The 17,116-nt window shown below is 42.6% G+C and overlaps 1 protein-coding gene across 3 annotated transcripts in view; it reads left to right on the plus strand.

Moving 5' to 3' along the window:
* Positions 1–17,116, plus strand: part of RAD4 (DNA repair protein Rad4 family) — a 160,763-nt gene that overhangs the window by 58,885 nt on the left and 84,762 nt on the right. For 2 of the 3 annotated variants that reach the window (XM_087686125.1, XM_087686126.1), the window contains exon 6: positions 3,888–3,977. The exons of the other annotated variant lie outside the window; for it this stretch is intronic. In XM_087686125.1, the coding sequence (XP_087542251.1) occupies positions 3,888–3,977 (90 nt within the window). The remainder of the gene's footprint in view (positions 1–3,887; positions 3,978–17,116) is intronic. 3 annotated transcript variants of the gene reach the window in all.

Raw genomic sequence — 17,116 nt, forward strand, 5'->3', positions numbered from 1 at the left:
TGGTGGCTATCATCTCCATTTGGTGTCAATTGGCACTTGCGTTTTTGTTGCCAGATCACCTCTCTCTTTACTTGGCGACAATGCTCTAGACTTGACGTCAGCCTCTCAAGCTGTGTTTCGCTGTTTGCAACCTCCCTCGCATTGGTGATGGCTCTAGCAGGCACTTGCTACCTGAGACACTTGCATTTTTGTAGTCCCTGCTTCATTAGGGGCTCGATTTCCTTGTCTGGCAAGCCGTCTTGTTGATCCTCATCTTCTAGAGTATGCGTTCATAGCTAGTGATCTTCTTCCTTGACTCTGACAACATTTGAGGACCAGGTTCCACTCCCTCAATAGCTGTGCTTCACCTTCCGCATGCACCTTCGACATACTACTATTGGAGGACCATGTTTCGCTCCCTTCATTGTGCAGATTCCCTATAGGTGTTGCCGCTTGATCAGACACGACAATGTAGTCATCTTCAGAGCTTCGGCTCTGCTATATTAGCTTTGTTCACTTAGTACGATTCAGTGAGCATGATTCAGTGCTTCATCATCTTCTTCTTCTGTGTTTTTGAGTTTTTCTTCTCTTCGTGTTTGCCGTACACACTCTATGTTTCTCCCTGCAAACCCTACTATCTCTTTGGTTACCTTACTATCTCTTTAGGTTTGCTCTCATAGCATTCATTTCTTGACATGGTATCAGAGTATACCTGATTTCTTGACAGTAGGGGGATTCCCCACACAACAAAACCAGAGGACAGAGAGTGAGGCGCTTGCGGATATGGAGGAGGTGCAAAGTGCATGGGTGGCATTCTTTGCAACAAAGCACTAGGGTGCAAAGTGGCACACCTTTGAGCGTCTAGTGATGGCGTAAAACCTAAATGTACATCAAAGACAACACGAGCTAAAATTGGATAACGTGCACCAAACATCCCAATTAAATGACTTTGAGCTACCATTTTCACACTAGCATTGTGCGTGTGGACAAATGCAACTTGCTACTGTCCAAGAATCTATGTAGATAAACAGACCAGGAATGCAAATGCAAAACTCAAAAACTTACAAGTCAAAGCTGATGTTGAAGGCAATGTTTCCCAATGTTGAAAGAATCACTGCCAATGTCAAAGCTTTTGCCCAATCAAAGGTTTATTGCAGCGATTTTTTTGCAAATTTCTCGAAAGCCCCGAATTTCAAGGTGAAATTGAGGATAAATGGTGAAAAGCCCCAAATTTCAAGACGAATTTCTATAAATTTCAGTCCTAAATGTGGGATAGATGGGCAGTGCAATTGTTTGTTAGCTGGAAGGGTTGAGAGGAGCTCTAGTGGTACTAGGGGCAACACTAGGTGAAGATGACAAAATGGGAAGAGGTGATCAGTTGGTGTAGTGGCAGGTAGTGCCAAGGTCCAATGTAGCTAGGAATGGAGGAAGATATAGCTAGTCAGGGCGACAACACTAACGGGCTGTGACTGTTGAGATGGTGTCAGGTGCTGGGACAGTTCGCTGGCACTGGAGTGGTGGACTGGGTTCTATGTTGGTAATGCTAGAGTGGGTGCAGACAGTGAGTTGGTGTGAAGTTGCAGAAGATGACACTGTTGCATAGGCGATGGTGGTGATGGGAGCAATTGGTGGGTGGTACACAGGTAAGGTGACATGCCTTGGTGGTTGGGCGACATAGCATAGCAAGCTATGATGTGGTTTTCAAGAAGCAACCATATACAGTGGAGGAAAATGCAAATTCTTCCACTTTATCGTCAAGCAAAGAAGTAGCCCACGATGAACCCGTCCCAATAATTATCCCTATCCTTAAGAAGAAAGAAGTATTGTCTTAGGATAATGAGGAGAAAGTTCAATAACTTATAATGACACCACCAAAAAAGACATTGCCGCAATGGGTGAAGTAGCTACATGATCAATATAATCCTATTCCTACCATTGTTGAGAAAAAAACAAATAGACCAAGAATGTCTCAAAGAATAGAGGAGCAAAGATTTTAGAAAGGCTTCTGGTTACATAGTCAATATGGCCTTGATGGCTAAGATTATGAGAGAAGTAAAGGAGCTAGTTGACTTGGAAGAAGTGCTCGTTGTAGATCTAACATGGAGAGCAACTATGCATGTTGAATATGACACCATAATGAAGAGTGATACTTGGGAACTAGTGGATCGGCCAAAGAAGTACTTAAAGGTAAAGTACACAGCTAATGGTGGCAACTTGGAAAAGTACAAAGCTAGATTGGTTGCATAGGGGTTTTCACAAGTTGAGTGGTCAAATTTTCAAGAATCATTTGCTCCAAATACCAAAATAACCACTGTTCGCATAGTACTTTTGTAGTGGCTGCTCATAAGAAGTGGCAAATTTACCAAATGGGCATTAAATCAACAGTATTGACAAGCTGGCAGCCATGGCAGCTTGTAGGAGAAGAGAGAGGAAGAAGGCTGAGGCAAAAAGTAACTGTGACTTTACCCTCCTTTAAACTCTTGAACCTCCAATTTGCCTTGGAACCCCTGAAATTTGCATGAAAAGGAGTCACAACCTGCTAAGTTAGCCATTTACCTCCATATATGTCTGAGTCTCCAGCCATAGCTCTTGCTTGCTCCAAAAAGCTGAAACCAGTTGTGGTCTGTGGCCCGGCAATGTAGGAGATGGCTGGTGGGCAGCACAAGAGGCGGCTTGGGGAGATAGTTGATGCAAGTAGGATGGTGGTGTGCTTGTGTTGGGCAACACTGAGCTATTGAAGAGGTGAGAACCCTTAAGATGGTCTTTATGGCACATTTGAGATTGAGGTAGTGAGTTGTGACCCGTGGGCAGTAAGCTGTAGGTGTCATTACTAGATTTTTATTTTCTTCGGGAAAAGAATTTCCCTTCGTTGGTGCATAAGCACAATTACTTTGTGTACTGATTTGCTTGGGGTCATGGCTTTGATGATGTCTAATGAAGGTGATGGTCTGAAGTAGGGTCTTGCTAGCATTGGGAGATTGTACAAATTTCAGTGTGGCAATCTCAAATGTGATGCAGAGGGATGACTGCAAACCCTTCTTGAGATCATAAGGATCTGAGGTCTCTCCATCCTTCACTGGTCATAAGTAGAGAGGCTAAGAGCCCATACAAGTGTCACATACATTGTTGTTGAGTAATTAATGCATCAAAAAGCCATCTTTTTGTGAGGTTCTTGAAAGTGGGTTTGGTGGCACTGTTGCTCCATGTGTAAGTAGAGCTTCCCCTCATGCGAACCTATCCTTTGATGCTGTGCTGGTAAAAGCAATGTTGAGGTATACATTCTAGTTTGTCATCTCTACCTGGCTGCCTCTTTATGAGATCATTCCCTCTCTCATAACCCTCTTGGATGTATATAAGATACCGATTTTGGCTTCCCCAAGGTTCACTGAGATTCTGTTTGCAGATGTCATCTATTGCATCCATTGGCGTTGTAGTCCAGTTGAAAGTTACACACCAGGTTCACACCATCAGCACAGAGCAATATAACATAAAAAATTGGCCATAGAATGATGCACCTACTGCCTCCTTTATCTGTATACTCACCAATCTGATATGTATTTATGTCAAAAAGGGTTGGGGACCATGGGCAGACCTGCTTCATCAGCGTAGAGCAATAAAGTAACAAATAGTTCATAGACTGGGGCTCCACTACCACCTCCTTTATCGATAAACACAGCAATCTCATATATGTAAAAGGGGACCATGGGCAGCCCTGCTTCACCCACATAGGACTCTGTATTTTCTCTGACAAATGACCTGAGCATCTTCTTGGTAAGGTCTGATTGAATATGTCCTTTGCTGTGAAATCCAATGTTGTATATGAAAATTTCAGTAGTTTAAGGTTCAAATCGCTGCCAAAGTTGTCCGAAGGTTCTGCTTTATATAACTTGATAAACCTTTTTGGATAGGCATCAGTCCTTTCGATCCTTCCACCTCATATAAATATTCCCAAGACAGAACACATTAGGCCTTCGGATTTTGGGCCTCTTGTCAAATGGGTAAGGAAATTTGTTTTTGCTTGAAAAATTATCATTTAATTTTAAAGTTTCCATATTACTTGCAGTCTCAGATGGCTTGTTAGTCCTTTTTTTATTGTTTCACGTTCACAAAAAAGGATTGCCTCAAATGTGTTTATGGGGCCTTAGGCTCAAATTATGAATTTATCCTTTCTGATATTGGATTCTGATATCACGATTGAGGGCATCTATACTTGTTGAAAATGCTTTGTCTAACATTCTCCTACTTTTTGGGTAATATGTCATGTGCACCCACAGATTGTGACCACACAGCACAGATTATCAAGTGGCCACAACACACCACCCCCCCTCCCCCCCGCGCCCCCCCGCACCCCCCCCCCCCCCCCCCCCCCGGCCGCGCCCCCCCCCCCCCCCCCCTTCCAGGCGCTCCACCACACGCGCGCCCCCTTTTGCCCCTCCTACCTGAGTGTTTGCATATTCAGTTCTAGGGCCAAGCTTGCCTAGAGGTTTTGCAGCTCCATGTAATATGGTGGTCACACTTTATGTTAAGACTGCCTTTTTGGTATGTGATTTGAGTGTCTGTTTTCACTTTGGTGGCTGTCCATAACCATTTCCTCTGAAGCTGAAACTTCGAGGTGCTTTAGATTGTGCATGGGTTAGTTTAGATTCCACCTTGCTTTTTCTTAGACACGCTCAATCAAGTTAGCTTGAGTTGATCTCTCTTTTCCAAGATTCTTACTGTGTTTTGTAGGTAATCTTTGCCTGAGCTGATATTTGTCAGGTCTGATCTGTTTTCATTCTGGCTGAGCTGATTTTTGGTTGGATCAGGAACAATCGATAGATTAATGCCAGTCAGCCAATGTGCCAGTCTGAAAGGCTCAATCCTCATTCAACAAACAGGGTGTTAGCCTTCTCTGCTATTCCCCCTCTTGACATAGTGATCTGTGCAGCATATTTTCCATTGAGTCCCTTTTGCAGATTTGTGGCCAGTTGAGATGAATCACAATCAACTTGCTTGCTAGGTCTCTATGTGCTCCCAGAAATGCATATTTTTGCAATGCCTTTACAATCATTCATAGAAGACGAAGATCATATGAGACTGGCAATTAGATAAAGAAAAGTGCAGACAAGAATAATTTTTTTGCAAGTATGTTGGATGAACAACATACTAGTTTGAAGCAAGGGCCCTAGCCTGCCCAAACTCTGTGAGAATGTGCAGTGGAAAGGAAAGTGAACATGGAGCGAATGGAGAAGGAGACTGAATGAAACACAGGAGAGAGAACAAACTGATTGATGACTGAATGAAACAAAGCTGCAACGATCAGCTCCAACTCACAGCACTGAGCGTCAGTGTGGGTGCTAGGTGGAAGTAGGGGGATAAGAGAAGAATGAGGAGGGCTGGCTGATCTGATGGATGAATGGAGTTGGGAGGCACGCTGCTCATAAATAGGAAAATTGAGGCCACAAGTGGTATACAATGAGTTAGGCCCAAAATGCGGGTACCTAAATCAGCATTGCCAACTGACCAAAATGGTCACAATACCAAAAACTAAATGGGTTGGTACCACCTCCACTGAAAGTGTCTAAAACACTAAAGTGGACAAACAATCACAATGTTAGAGCTCCTAACGTCCTTGTCTGCATTAGATTGAGGCTCATAGGTAGGAGATGACTGTATATGACACACGGTTGCTAACACCCCCTCTTAGATCTTGGATATGGTGGAAGGCCAAAAGGAGATGGAATGGATCTGAAGGAGGGAGGAGGATTGTTAGTGCCGATGAAGTCCGCCGATGAAGAATGTGTGAAGAAGTGCTCTAAACGCAAAAAGCATGAAACTGATTGTACGACAAAGCACAAATTAATAAACTTAGAATAGAGTTAGAGTTAGGGTTAGGGTAACTCAGAGACAATGAACACAATGAATAATAAAGTGAATGAATAATGAATATATAGTGCGCATGTAGTAAACACACTATGCAGTGAATACTGAACCTCAAACTCTCGTATCTCTAGGATCAAGGCAAAAATTATGAGCTGTAGAGTGTGTTGTACTCTGAATGGATCTCGAATCGCAGGAGAGGCAGCCTCCGAGTGTCAAACACCAGCAAATGCAGCCAAGGAAGGTTGGATTTGATGCAGACGGCAATGCAGGGGAGAGAAAGGCCAAAACGTAGGTACTTGAGGAGAGAGAAAATTTGCACAACAATAGTTAGGTGCGAATGCAATAGACAATGGTGAGAGAATGCTAGGGTGGCAGCCAGAAAACCAAAACACAGCATTCAGAGGAGAGAGAAGATCCTGGTGACAACTATCAGTTGGTGGCGACAACAATCAACTGTAGGCAACAGTACCCAAGTGTAGGCAACAACTCCTGGGACCTGGGAATAACAATAAACAGGCATGGAAGGCTGGAATCAGGTGCTAGATGGTAGCAAGTGGGTGGTGGAAGCTGTGATCGCGATGTCCTCTGCGAACGGGGTGTGGATAGTAGAGATATGGCTTTTGAAACCTGCAAAAACGAGATTGAGGGAGAGTGGTGGGCTGCATGCCTCTTTATAGAAAGTTTGAGGTACCCAAATTAGGATTTTGTATGTGGGACACAATAACTCTCTAGGATCACGTTTCTTTTTAAAATAAGAGGTTTTCTTCATTAATTAAGGATGTTTTGGGGCTGTTTAAGTCAGGCTAATGCATTTTTAGCTCAACAAAATGCTAGCAAAGGAGATGGAACAGATCTAAGGGTGGCAGGAGGATTGTCATTGCCAATGAAGTCCGTCCATGAAGAATGCTAGCCAAGGAGTAAGTCTCCATCTCCAAATGAAAGTTTGATGCAATGGGAGGCCATCATAGCCCAAGAGAAATGGAGAGGCTTCGAATAGATCATTGTAGAAAACTCTAGTTGGGAATGAATGAGCCAAGCCTCTTACCCAACTAAGAGTTGATAGCAAAGAGCTATTGACGATGTTGTAATCTACCAAAGAAGAATAATAAGGACCAATGGCCATGGAAGAGGTATGCAAACGGCAAAGAAAAGAGGTTGTATGGAAGGGAAATTAAGCATGCATAGATTTCTCTCTTGCCAACTTGCTACAAGAATAACTCATGTAGATGAATCCTCAACAAAAATTGCATGCTCGATAAATACAACTTGGGTATAGAGTCTAGTAAGGCCATGAATTGAGAGGAGATGGAAGCCCAAGTCTGGAACATGTAGGGCTTCTGAAATGAGCTTAATGATGGATGATTATGCAACAAAGGGAAGGTGCCAAGACCACAAATAAGCAATGATGAAACACCACCAATATGATTGTACCCTCTAATGAATGGAGATCTTATAGCTAATCTCCTCAAGGAGTCATATGACGATGTGAAGGAACATGGACTCATAAGTAATTGCTGATGTAGATTGAGAAGTAGAGGTAGAGGGAGGCTTCGATGATGTAGCTCCATCCTTCGCCCTTGGCGGAAGGTGAGGGTATTTCTTCTAGCACTTCTCATCAAGGTTTGAGATCTTTCCACAATGTAGATACTTGGGATATCCTTTGCGCTTCCCCTTTTAATCCATAATAGAGTCTAAAGACGATTTTGATTTCTTGGGCTTCTTTTTCTTCCCTTTTTTCTACTTGGCTTGTCTTGTGCTTGAAGATGATGTTGCAAAGGCATGGCTTTGTGCATTAGCTCGGCTAGAATTTGTCTCCCTGTGACATGCATCTTGCTCAAGCACCATTGCGACTAACTTCTCCCAAGTGAGTGTCCCTTGTACAAGAGGTGAGGAGACTGGTGTAGAACATATCATTCTTCAATGACAGGAGATGTGAGAGAAGAATCACAGTTAGCTCCTCCGAAGACACTATCTTAACAAGGGATGTAAGCTCATCGTTTACCCTCGACCTTGGCCTATTTTATGTAGCAGGTGCATATAGTTTAGATTTGGTGTTACAATGTTGGACTTGGGGCTAGAGATGTTGCTAAGAGAAGATTGATTAGAGGCCATTGTTTTCTTTTTTTCCCCCAAAGAAAAGAGAATTCTATTAATAACACCTCAGAGAAAGCCCCCGAAGGTAAATACAAAGTACAAGAAACTGTGTGAAGAGTAACTAAGTACATCAAAGATACTTGGTTGTGTAAACAACTAGTCTGGTGGGCTAAAGTGCTAGACCATGTGAGGGGTAGTATGAAAGAAGGTGTTTGAATCCCAAATGTGCAGGAAAGTCTCTCTTTTCTTTCTGATCCTCTCAGAGCTGCCTTGCAACCTCTCCCATCTCCCACGGAGAGTGTGCACTATCTCTGTCCAAATCCTCGATAAAGACTCCCCAGTGGATATATCCTGAAGATCAATGACCTGGCTACATCTTGCAGTCCATATGTACCAAGCTATAATGCTGGAAATCAGCTCCCATTTGACATTGTCCCTGAGTCTACTGTGTCTATGAGTAGTCTCGGGTAGGGATCCTACTCAAATGCTATCCAATGATGAGAAAAGAAATGCTCCCCTGAGTGTCTTCATAGCCGCATGCTAGACCTCTGTCTATGACCCAAGCTATAGCCCCCCATGTCGTCACCATGGACTTTGCTGTACCATGGAATACTATCCTAAGAGCTCTCCAAATCTCCTGGGCTCTCGAATAGTCCCATGGGCAATGTCTTTGTGTCTCCTCTGGCTCACCACATCGCACACATGCCATTGGGTCCTTGCCATATCTAAGCTAAGTGCTAGCTGCCAAACTCCTATGGGCTAAAAGTCATAGAAAGAGAGATATCTTCTTGGGCCTGAAGCTGTCATATAGCCGCCTCGAAAAGTCACACAGGTCCCTCTCTATGCCAATGAGGGGTGGGTTCAGGCTCTACTCTAATCTTGCTCATCTATATTCTCCATCCAATCTAGTAGTGTAGCCAAAGAAGGGGATGTTGGATGGCTTATCAAGGAAGGGATGCCTCCACACCCACTCTCCTGGATCCCACTGAAGTCTCTCTAGAGGCCTCCTCTGGTCTGCCCTATATCTCCATCCATCTATAAGACAAAGTGGTTGGGTCTGGGTCTATGAGCCATTTTCTTTCAAAGTGTGCCACTACTCTGATTCTCTGCCTGGAGCAACCACTGAGTGTTGTAAGGTCAAGGTTCTCTCGCTGGAGGCGACCATCCTCCTCAACTATGAAAGTGAATTTTTTGTCTCTGCTAGATGCAATGATTGCTAGAAGGCCATTGTTTTCTTCTCAATACAAGTTCAATTTCTTGGAGTAGCAAGAAGTAGCCTACAATTGCCATTTCATCTACAGAGGCTGAGCATGGAGCGGCTTGTACTACCACTTGTGAGACTATTTGTCTTGGAAGGTTGTTGGAGGAGCTTGGTTGTTCACGGACAGGAGCTACTACACTTGCGTGTGACAATGAGAGTTGCATAACCTTAGTATGGAGTCCCATTTTCCATGCTTGGACAAAGCACATAGAGATTGAGTATCAGTACATTCGTGAGAAGCTCTTGGACATGACCATTGATGTGGAGTATTGCAAGAGGAAGGATAATGTGGCAGGTTTGTTTACCAAAGCACTTTCTTAGGCCATTCTTCATTCGCATTTCAGATGGCTTAGTCTTATGCCTTGTCCAGGATCTAAGAGCGGGTGTTAGAGTTATGGTCATCCCTAGGACACTCAGGCATATGCAAGGCAGTTTAGGGCAGTTTATGCAGTCACATTTTGTATGGAGCAGGTTAGGCACTAGTTTATGTAGTTGCTAGCAATTGGGCAGGGTTTCAGGCAGGCCAAATAGGGTGGACAGTCATTGCCATGTGGCATGCAGCTGTTGGCTGTATTTTTTGTACTATTTTATTCATTTGTGTGCAGTTGACCATATTTGGCAGCAGTCAACCAGATTTAGCTGGCCAACCTGGTCATTTTCTTGTATTATTTTCTGCCTATACAGGCAGCCCTGCCCAGCAGTCATAGTCACTTTAGTTTCTTGTAGGTGAGAGGGAGCTCCAATTGGTGATACTACGACAGCCCGTTGTGTATATCTGCCTTTAAAAGTCAACATTCATACTTTCTAGTCTATTGCAACTTTCTATTCTCGCTTTCTCTCTCTCTTTTCTTTCCATGTTTACTTTTTCTTTCAATCTGGTCATATGCTTCTGCATTTGTTACACTTTGATATCAGAATCCATTAGAGTACGACACACTCTCCAGCTCATACTCTTTGCCCATTGGAGTTTGGGGGTTTATACTCACTTTTCATAGTGTGTTTGCTGCATTGAGCATTGTATATATTCACCATTCATTCATTCATAATCTTCTTTAGTATTCATTGTCTTTGAGATATCCTAATCCTAATTGTATTCATTACAGTCTTTGCTTTGTTATACGATTGTACGCTAGGTATTCTATGAATAAATCTGGGTCCTTGATTGGAAATCTTGATATAAAAAATAGGTTGACAAAGGGAAAATGACTTTGACCACTACTTCACCACTAATCTCCAGAACATCCTATGCTAAGAACGGAGCAGAAGTGGGCTTTACAACTTGCTTAGCAAGGACTCGATATTGGTGGAGAGACATTTGACTATCTTGGTGTCTACAGATGCTGTCATAAGGACATGAAATTTTATTGCTTTGCTTAGCATTTGATTAAAAGTTAATCAAATGTGCTAATGTGACTTGCACATGTGAGATACAAATCAATTATTTTGAGAGTGTGGGATCTAGGACCCCAAGATAATAGTTGGTGTCAAAGTTAAAAGTTGTAATAAGTTATACGTTATAGATACTAGGTGGTATCCGTTGTCAAATTTTGGCCTAGACCAATTTATTGGCCACTAATGTCAGTGGTGATATTAGAGACTAGACATTAATTAAATAATTAATGCCAGTCTAAGGGTCAATAATTGCTCAAGGATACTTGAGAGACAAATTGGCCTAGCCAATTTAATTATTGGTTGGTGAAATTAATTTTCTGAGAACTAGAATAATTATTAATTTTGAAAATTAATTTAATAAGTTGGATAATGTTGGAAAATGAGATTAGAAGGTTGCTACTTTGCAAAACTTGCCCATGCAAGTGGGAAAAACGTTTTTATTCCAGCCATTATGAGAGAGAAGCAGGTTGCTAGAGAGCACGGAGAGGTTGTTAATGTGATTTGCAGCCTCGAGGGATCAGTTCTACAGCATGTGACAGCAGTTTGGAGCCCTTCAGGAGCAGGTGACAGCAGCCCAAGGTCCTTCTAGTGTATATGACAGCATATAGAAGGGGGCAACAGTCTTTTTGGTGGTCCTAAGGTATAGATGACAACTTCCATAGCTGTTTAAGCAGGGCAGCAGTAGTTTTCAGCATTTCTCATGATGGAACTTTGAAATTTCTATTTCTACTTTATTCTCTCTCATGTTATCTCAGCATTTTTCAGTAGTTTGAGCCATCAGAGGAAGAGATTTTAGTCAATCTTTGTTGTAAATTCTAATTTACAGCAGAAAATAGGGTTTTGACAGCCACCTCAGGATGTGTACTCAAAATCGAGGGCCTAGGACTAGAATTCCAATAGTTGAAATTGAGGAATTTTGGGGAGATTCAAGAGGTCAGCCAGCCAATATCAAATTTGGGGCTGAATTTATCTTTCAAGGAGCAAGGTGAAGGCCAATCCCGAAGTAAACCAAGGGGCAATTTGGTTTGGAGGCTTGTTGGTCAACTTTGACAGTAAGAGGCACTTGGATTAGGGGAGAAGATTAGAGAATCTCAATTATAATCCTTCCATTTGCAATATAAGATATAGAAATACCGTAAGGGGCGCTAGTTTTGGAGCCAATCGAGTGTCCAATGTCCAAGATTAAAGTGGTTAAGTGTACATTTTTAGTTTATGTGAATTTTATGTTTGCTGCAATTAGTGCTCAATCAGGTTATTTACCACCCTATGTGAGGAGGAAGGCTGGTTTTAGACGCTATGAGTTCTCACGGGCCGAGTATAATTTGATTCTTGTGTACCGAGCCCAAAGAGTCAAGTACATCCCTGATAAAGTGATACTTTACCTGTATGTGTTTCGGAATTCTGTGCTAGCATGATATCACTTTGACTATCACAATGGAGGACAGGAGTCTCAGCAATGTCAAGCTCTCCCACCAGACGTGAAAGCCATAAAGCATCCTTACATGGCTTTGTGGCAGCCACATACTTTGCCTTTGTAGTAGACAATAAAACACACTTTTGTAGCTTGGAGATCCTAGAAATTGCTCCCCCTGTGAAGGTGAATATATACCCTGAAGTAGACTTCTTGCAATCAGAATGACCAGTATAGTCTGCATTCGTAAAGCCAATGATAGATGCCTTTTGCTTTTCAAAGAAAGTGCACAAATCCTTTGTGCCCTTAAGGTATCTCATGATACCTTTTATTGCTTCCCAATGCTTCCTACTACTAGGACATACCATGTACTTGCTAACCACTCCCACCGCAAATGCTATGTTAGGACTTGTAGCAACCATAGCATACATCAAGCTACCCACAATTGAAGCATATGAGATCTTTGCCATTTCAGCCTTTTCATCATGAGATGTAGGGCTGTCCTCTGCATTGAGCTTCACATATGGAGGTAATGGTACACCAATTGCTTTCCCCCCCTTTGCTGCAAAATCTTGGATACATACTGTCACGAGGACGTGAAAATTTGATGCTTTGCTTATGTTTAATTGACATTTGATTAAAGGATTAATCAAATGTGCAATTAAAAGATGCACATGTGTTACACATATGTGAGGTGTAAGCTACTTTTTCACAGTTGAAGGCCCAAGGACCCTGTGAAAAAGATGGATGTCAAAGAAAAAAGTTGTAACAAGTTACACTTGTTAGATTCTAGGTGAATTTTGGTGTCAATTTGCCCCTAGGACCATTAATTGGCCATTAAGTGTCAGTGGTGACACGGGACTAGGCATTAATTAATGGATTAATGCTTGTCCAAGGGTCAATTAATGTGTGGGACCACTTTGGGTTGCAAATGGCCTAGCCAATTAATTTTTGGATGGGCAAGGTCAAATTTTCTGGGCATGGATTAAGGGCTGAATTAATTTTCAGAATTAATTAATTCTGAAAATTAATTAAATGACTGGAAATTGCTGAAAATGGATTAAGAAAGCTGCCACTTGGCAAAACTTTCTCATACAAGCGGGGGAAAGGCTAAATAGGGCTGAAGGGAGAGGGAAATCTCGTTTTTTCATTTTGGAGTTGTTGGACTGTTGTTGCCAGCTTTTGGGGCCAATTCCCAGCCATTGGAGACCATTTTGGTGATGGAGATTGCATATTCTTGACCTTGGGGAGCTGGCAATTGCTGCTGATGCAGTTTCTCCTGAAGATCACAGTCTCTAATGCTCCTATTGTTGTTGATGCATCTGTTTGGGGCTGGTACAGCAGGGCAGCAGCTGATTTTGATCAGTTCCTCGCGACAAATCTCAAAATTTTCTTTCTCTACAGCATTCTCTTATCTCCTTCAGCCTATGCTCAGCCATTCTTAGCAATTCTCAGCCATTTGGAGGAGATCTCAGCCATTTTTGGTGGGCTGGTCTGTAATTTCTGCAGTAAACCCTAATTTACAGCAAAAATTAGGGTGTAGCAGCCACCTTGGGATTCGTGCCAGAGATTGAAGGCTCAAGGGACTGAAATCAGCAGCTTGCAATTGAAGATTATCAAGGGATTTCAAGAGCCAGCCCATCCCGAATTGATTTGGGGCAGCATTTGGCCAGCCAAGGGTCAAATTGGAGAAGAAGTCTTGGGTGAATCAAGGGGCAAATGACCCAAAAGGCTTGCTGGTCATTTATGACAGTAAGAGCAATTGGTTAGAAGGAGGAGATTGAAGAATCTCGAGTTGTACTCCTTCCAATTGAATGAAAGCTAAAGAAATACCGCGAGGGGCTTCAATTTTGGGGCCAACAGGGTGTCTACTGTCCACGAATGCTATGGTAAAGTGTGTATTTCATTTTATGTGCATTTATTTTTTGCTGTAATTAATTGCTTAATCAGGTTAAATCACCCTATCCGAGAAGGAAGGCTGGTTACACATACTTTTGCTATGACAGATAAAGAAGACCTTTCGATCTATCCCTGAGTGTAAGCATGCCAAGAATATGATTTGCTTCACCAAGATCGTTCATATCAAAGCTACTATGTAGGTTCTGCTTCAATGTATCTAACACATGAACATCCTTACCACAAATCATTATATCATCTTCATACAGAACCAGTATAGTAAGGTTGCTGTTTGCCGCCTTCTTGGTATTCAAGCAGTGGTCCATGTGACTTCTCTTAAATCCTTGAAATTGCATGAATATATCAAACTTACGATACCATTCACATGGTGCGTGTTTCAGCCCATACAAGCTTTTGTCAAGCTTACATACCATCTTTTCTTGCCCCTTAGCCACAGAACCTTCTGGTTGTTGCATATATATGTTTTTATGTAGATCACCATGTAAGAAAACAGTCTCTACATTTATTTGTATGAGTTCCATATCCTCACATGGAAGCAAACCCAATATGGTTCGTAAAGTAGTCATTTTGATTACAGGAGAAAAGATCTCATCAAAGTCAATCCCATGTTCCTACTTGTATTCTTTGGCAACCAGTCATGCTTTGTACATTGGCGAAGAACCAAAGGTGACCTTTATCTTATAAACCCTTTTGCATGGTAGGATTTTCTGTGCCTTAGGCAAATGCACCAAATCCCAAGTACCTTTTTTCTCTAGAGATTCCATCTTTGATAGCATAGCTTTATGCCATTTCTTGTTGTCCTCTCTGTCCATTGCTTTCTTGAAGCATGACGGTTCACCACAATCTGTCAATACTGACATAATCAACAGCATAATTCATACTAGTAAAAAACCTATCTGGTTGTTTGGTATTTCTGGTCGACCTACGGATGCAATGATCATTGTTTGCTGGCTGTTCAGCCTAGAACTCTGCATTAATAACTTGTTGTTCAAAAGGTTTAGTATGGTGTCTTTCTTGTTCCGGCTGTTCCAATGGCACATCTTCTTACTGAAACTGTGCACTTGTATCATTTCCAAGGGATTTCCACCCAAAATTCCAACCTTACCCTTAATTAGATTTATGGCAAAAGAGAGATTTCGTGATAGCACTAGGCATCCAGTTAGTCTATCGGATTGGACTCTTTTAACGGATGGTGATATATCAGGAAGGTTCGTCCATTTTTGGAAATTTTTTTCTTGCTATTACAGTGGATCAATAAACAGGGATTGGATGCGCCAATTGAGATACATACTACGCTTCTCTTGTGACAAAACCTTAGCTTGTAAACATAAAAAAATGCAGGATGAGGAGATTGTCGTCCTTCCGTGGAGGAGGATTCGTGTGGTTGGTCTCCTTGGGAAGCCATAGTGTTTGGACCCTTACGTGCTCTAGGAGGAGTTCTAGGAGTGGCGCCTCTGGATATGGGAGAGTAGGCCACTTGATGAGCTGGAGTTGGACCTTGGAGAGTGGTTATGGCCAGGCCACTGCGGTCGCCAAGAAGCCACTGAGGTTCTTGGAGTACACAGCCAGGATTGGTAGACATGTACTGATATAGGAGCATATGGATTGAATACCTTTGCGTAGCAGATACTGGGCAGAGCACAACATCACGGATGCCTTCCATTGAACTTTTTGGTGCCGCCTTTGGGACAGGTGGAGGCCGAGGAGGGTGTCATATTGGCTGGCCCATATGCAGCAGGATGGAGGGTGTAAGCGCTGCCCACAACAACACTTGGAAACCCCAAAGCACTACCTTTGGTCTTGTGAGGTAGCACAACTCGTGTGGAGAGGTGCCTGCCGTATTCTCTGCCGTGTGGCACCCAACCTTGGTTGTACCTCGTGGGGGGCTTTTTGCTAGCAAGCAGTCAGCCAGGGCCGTCACCTTTCGTGTGAGGCAGTGATGGAGGACATGATTTTCATTATTGAGGATGGGTCTTGTGCAGTGGTTGGCTTGGAGGCTTTACCCAGCCGCCAAGTACTGGAGCCCACAGCAGACCACTCATGTTTTCTCAAAAGAATTGAAGAACACATCTGTTGACCCACAAGTAGAGTATCTAGAGTAATCAAAGGTTTCGGGATCTAGATATTATTCAACCCATATCACTTACTAGTGATACAAGTCTAGACACTACTAGAATATGAAGATGAAAGTGAATGTGTGTGTGTGTGCCTGCGTGCGTGTGATAAACATTGGGACGATTATCTTCAGCTAATAATAAGAGATATATCTCTTCTAAAAAGTAATTGTACATTGGCATTTAACTATTCCTTAAATCATAAAAGAGTTATTATGCTCAAATATATGCTCACTAAAGTAGAAATTTGTTCTTGAGACCCTTCTAAGGATTTTAAGAGTGTCTATGACTAAAGGGTATCCTTCCTTGTAAACAAGTAGTGACAAAGGAAATTCGGTATGGCAGCCTCTATACTATGCCAAACTCCTTTCTGCCACAAAGTGAATGAGGTAAGGGCATCACCTAGTCATGGAAGAGTGGACTAGGATGCTTTGCAAGAGGCATCCTAGCTTCTCCAGCACTGCATTGTGATCATCCATAGGGCCACATGAGTCAAATAAGCAAGCTGGTCCGAACGGAACTCTCTATCATCCATGACCGCCGGTGACTTGTAGATCGGATGTACCAATGCGGCAAAACCATGGATGGGCTTATGCATCCATACCCATCTCCTCTCTGCTATCTCTAAAACATGTGCACGCTGTGTCTCTGTGATCACTGTACAAGCACGTGCCTCTGCCAATGGCGCTCTAAAGAAGTGAATGAGAAGGCCCATGGTGGACCCCTCACAATTACTCATATGTAACACCCTATAAAAGGGAGTCACAACAATGACAACAGCACATACTTTTTACCAAAACTGCTCATTAAGGCACAAGTGCTGTATGGCTTTGGCCTCCTTACTCTCATGCACATCCCACTCATTCCATAGAGTTGACACCACTGTTTGCGGACCGCACCTTATAAACGTGCTCCAACAATAACCACATGTAAGCAAAGCGAGTTGAAAAAGGATTTTTCAACTCTAGTGTGCTATGCTCATGATACATCACAAGCATCTTTACCTTACCGTTGAGAATGTGACAATTGATGTAGCTTTGTGAACCACCCTCTTCACCCACTTGAGCTTTCTAATGTCCTCCATGA

The sequence above is a fragment of the Lygodium microphyllum genome, chromosome 10, assembly GCF_053477565.2.
Source record: "Lygodium microphyllum isolate KBCC chromosome 10, Lygodium_microphyllum_v1.1.10, whole genome shotgun sequence".
In the NCBI taxonomy this organism is placed as follows: Eukaryota; Viridiplantae; Streptophyta; class Polypodiopsida; order Schizaeales; family Lygodiaceae; genus Lygodium; species Lygodium microphyllum.